This window comes from Botryllus schlosseri, chromosome 1 (genome assembly GCF_051294905.1).
Source record: "Botryllus schlosseri isolate E-star chromosome 1, Bs_hap1, whole genome shotgun sequence".
NCBI lineage: Eukaryota > Metazoa > Chordata > Ascidiacea > Stolidobranchia > Styelidae > Botryllus > Botryllus schlosseri.
In genome coordinates this window covers 18,348,161-18,351,879 of record NC_137236.1, presented here as the reverse complement: position 1 = coordinate 18,351,879, position 3,719 = coordinate 18,348,161, and the positions used below count along the sequence as shown (strand labels likewise).

General features: G+C 42.6%; 1 protein-coding gene across 1 annotated transcript; it reads left to right on the top strand.

Annotated features, from left to right (window-relative positions):
- Positions 1-251: 251 nt before the first annotated feature.
- On the top strand, positions 252-2,045 carry LOC145437832 (uncharacterized; the record flags this gene model as incomplete). The annotated part of the gene is made up of 1 exon (XM_080315139.1): positions 252-2,045. A coding segment is annotated over one exon (1,239 nt), but the record flags the coding sequence as incomplete, so codon positions are not given.
- Between the last annotated feature and the right edge of the window lie 1,674 nt (positions 2,046-3,719).

Below are 3,719 nucleotides of genomic sequence, written 5' to 3'. Positions count from 1 at the left end.
TGGACAATTAAACCTATATGTATTTTGAAGGCTATATGTAACGAAGTTTTCGGGGTTAATTTGCTCTGAATACTCATTAAGGATATGTCCCATCACCACATCATCTACTGCGACGCCATTTTTCTCCAGCGCCCCCCATACCGCCCCCCTGAGCCCAGCGCCCCCCATATCGCCCCCTGAGCGTTTCCGCCCCCCTTCAAAATCGCCAGCGCCCCCTGGGGGGCGCTGGGGGCAAGGTTAAGAACCACTGATCTAACTTGAAGAATCATCTTGGCATTCATACTGGCGTGAGAAAGCATGAATGTGAAATTTGTGGGAAAGCATTTGCCATAAGTAGTAATCTGAAGGTTCATACCGATAGGCATATCGGTGTAAATCATAGATGTGGTGTTTGTGGGAAAATATTTACTGCAAGATCTTACTTGAAGAATCATCTTGGTATTCATACTGGCGTGAGAAATCATGAATGTGAAATTTGTGGGAAAGCATTTGCTCAAAGTAGTAATCTGAAGGTTCATACCGATAGGCATGTCGGTGTCAATCATAGCTGTGGTGTTTGTGGGAAAATATTTACTGCAAGACCTTACTTGAAGAATCATCTTGGTATTCATACTGGCGTGAGAAATCATGAATGTGAAATTTGTGGGAAAGCATTTGCTCAAAGTAGTAATCTGAAGGTTCATACTGATAGGCATGCCGGTGTCAAGCATGGCTGTGGCGTTTGCGGTAAAGTATTCACTGCAAGATCTAACTTGAAGAGGCACCTTAACACTCATACTGGCGTGAAAAATCATAAATGTGATATTTGTGGGAAAGGATTTGTTGAGAGGGGGCGTCTCCGGGATCATTTGGATATGCATGCAGGTGTCCATGTCCAGAATCTTGAATGTGATATTTGTGGGAAAGGATTTGCTCAGAATTCAGGTATCCGGGCCTATTTGGCTATGCATGCAGGTGTAAAAAGATATGAGTGTGAAATTTGTGGAAAAAAATTTATTCAAAGAAGTCATCTCAGAACTCATGCGGAAGTGCATGCCAGTGTCAAGAGTCATAGCTGCATTGTCTGCGGAAAAGAATTCACCACCAGGCAATCCCTCTATATTCATATGGATGTGCACGTTGGTGTCAAGAATCATATATTCTGTGGTGTTTGTGGAAAAGGATTTCCTTCAAGATCTTACCTGAGGATCCATATTGGTACTCATGCTGTAGATGCTGGTATCAAAAATCATAAATGTGACATTTGTGGGAGAGAATTCGCTCTAAAGGAGGGGCTCAAGAATCATTTGGATATGCATATAGGTGTCAAGAATCACAATTGTTATATTTGTGGCAGGGGATTTACTGATAAATCGAACCTAAGGAGGCATCTAAAAATTCATGCTGGCATCAAAAATCATGAATGCGATGTTTGTGGGAAAAAGTTCTATAGCAGATATGACTTGAAAGTTCATATTGATGTTCACAGTGGTGTAAAAAATTGTAAATGAGATGTTATGTAAGAAAGAATAATATCATGATTCCTTTATATAGATATGCATGTTGGTGGTAAGAATCATAGCCATGTTTTATGTGGGAAATCTTCCTTGAACACTACGAAGAGGCATGTTGATGTGGTAATAAAAATCTTTGAGTGTAATATTTCCGCAATTTAGCACTTAGTTTCCTATTCGCGTGGATGGCAGGAACGCTCGTTTCACAATGACGTTGCTTTCAGCCGTCATTTGTTCATGTACCACCCGCTACAAAATATGATCGCCATGTAGTTTGTCATCTTTAATATCGGAAGAGTCGATTCACTTTTAAACACAGGTATCTCCGTTATCCTGACAGCCGCATAAAAAACGTTAATGAATCGACAGTTAACTAACTAAAGGGGTACAAGTCTTCCTGAGTAGCTTTACACTGGTACATTCCTGCACACAGCACATGGTAGGCTATATGTACAATGTAGGCTAGATCGTACAGTTGTACACTTGAGGTAGACTTGTTTTGTGACTTCCTGAAAATGAGGGGTCCCCGAAGGCTTGTAGATTAGCGTAGGGCATACCTGGGCCTTTCACAGCGCACGGGTCAAATACTGACTGTACGGGCGAGACTTATCGGGGGGGGGGGGGGATGGGGGACTTCAGGTATTCAACCGTAACTTATGGGGGAGGCTCTGTTATTATTATCTATCTTCGACCCCACCAAAGTTTGGTCAGGTGCTGGATTCGGCCATGTCTGTTATTGCATGCGTGTAAGGATAGACTTTATCAAAACTAAGTAATTCTACCGCATGCAGAGACTTGATGATTATCGGGATACGGGACTTTTTTAACAAATGCAGAAATTGGATGATGATTGACACATCTGTACCGCTTGGTACACGTATTTCCATGTTTATTCGTTATTATCCTTGAAAAAAGCGCATAATCCAAAAGGGGGGCAGGGCGACCGCCCACCTCACCCACCCCAAAAGCCACCACTGCCCGCAAGTGGGGGCGAGCTCTAAGGGGCCCAAAATTATTTCGTGTATTGAAATAAATTGAGGTTTTTTTTCAATTTAAGCACTTTTTCAGAATATTTTCGCACTGGTTGCGCGATTTAATGTACCCTTCCCCCACGAAACTCCGCAGATTTGATAGAAATGGAGACTTCGGCGTCGGCCATTACTGCGCCTCGACGCACCAGCACCTATGAGGTTATAAGCCACGTAACATACGACTCCAAGAAGTGTGCAAGAACAATCAGCAGCGAAAATAGCTTGGCCGAGAACCGAGAAGGAATGCAATATACAAATATATATATGTCTAATTCTCGACCGCGCAAGCGGCGTCTTACAAAAGGCCTAGAGGAGGGCCGTGCTATAAGTCAGAAGTTACGGAAAATAATGAAGAATATCGGCCTGGTGTAAATGACCATAGTAGTCGAGAAACGCCATGAATAGTGAATACCACAAAAACCAGAACCGAAAAAATATCTGTTCAATTGTCCGATGTCCATAGGTGGCTAAAAAGCTGGCGCCGAATGTTCCTGTCCTGGCGATCTGAACCCTAAATGACAATTTTTTTGCCAGTAAAGCAATACCTATTTGAAATCGTGTGTGCCTTTTAGTTATGGCGATTTCCATATCTTTTGAAATAGCAGATGTGGGAGGTCACGAAATAACATATTGTAACGAAGTCAATATACGGACGGGTCCGCCCGAAGATGTTTAATAGGCTACTTCTTTAGGGGTCTTACCTTTTCTAAAACACCTTACTAAGCTCTACTGGTAAATATGATTACCTGAGCAGAGAGGAGATAAAAAAAAATGATAGCAAAATATATGCAAATCCCGATCATATTGACCGATTCAAACATGAATCATATAATTTTTTCGCGCTTCGCTCGTTTGGTCGAAATAAGGCGACGCTCGCAACAGTAGACCCAATGTAGCTGATAAGTGACGGGGGGAAAGCGTACAGGATGAAGGGGTTCTGGGGGCGTACCCCTCAGAAGTTGGGTTTACCACCCTGTGGGGGGGGGGCAACACCAACGTTTTTTTTGGGGGGGCTGACAAAGTGCTGTTACAGTCCTGGTGGGGAATGAAGGCTCGGAATATATCTGAAGTGGGGAATGAAGAGAAAAAGGTTGGGAACCACTGCTATAGGTAATGTCATCATGACTTACATATTTAAGTCATACTACGACTACGAATGAATAGGTGAATATTAAGGTTTGAATGAGGTGTAACA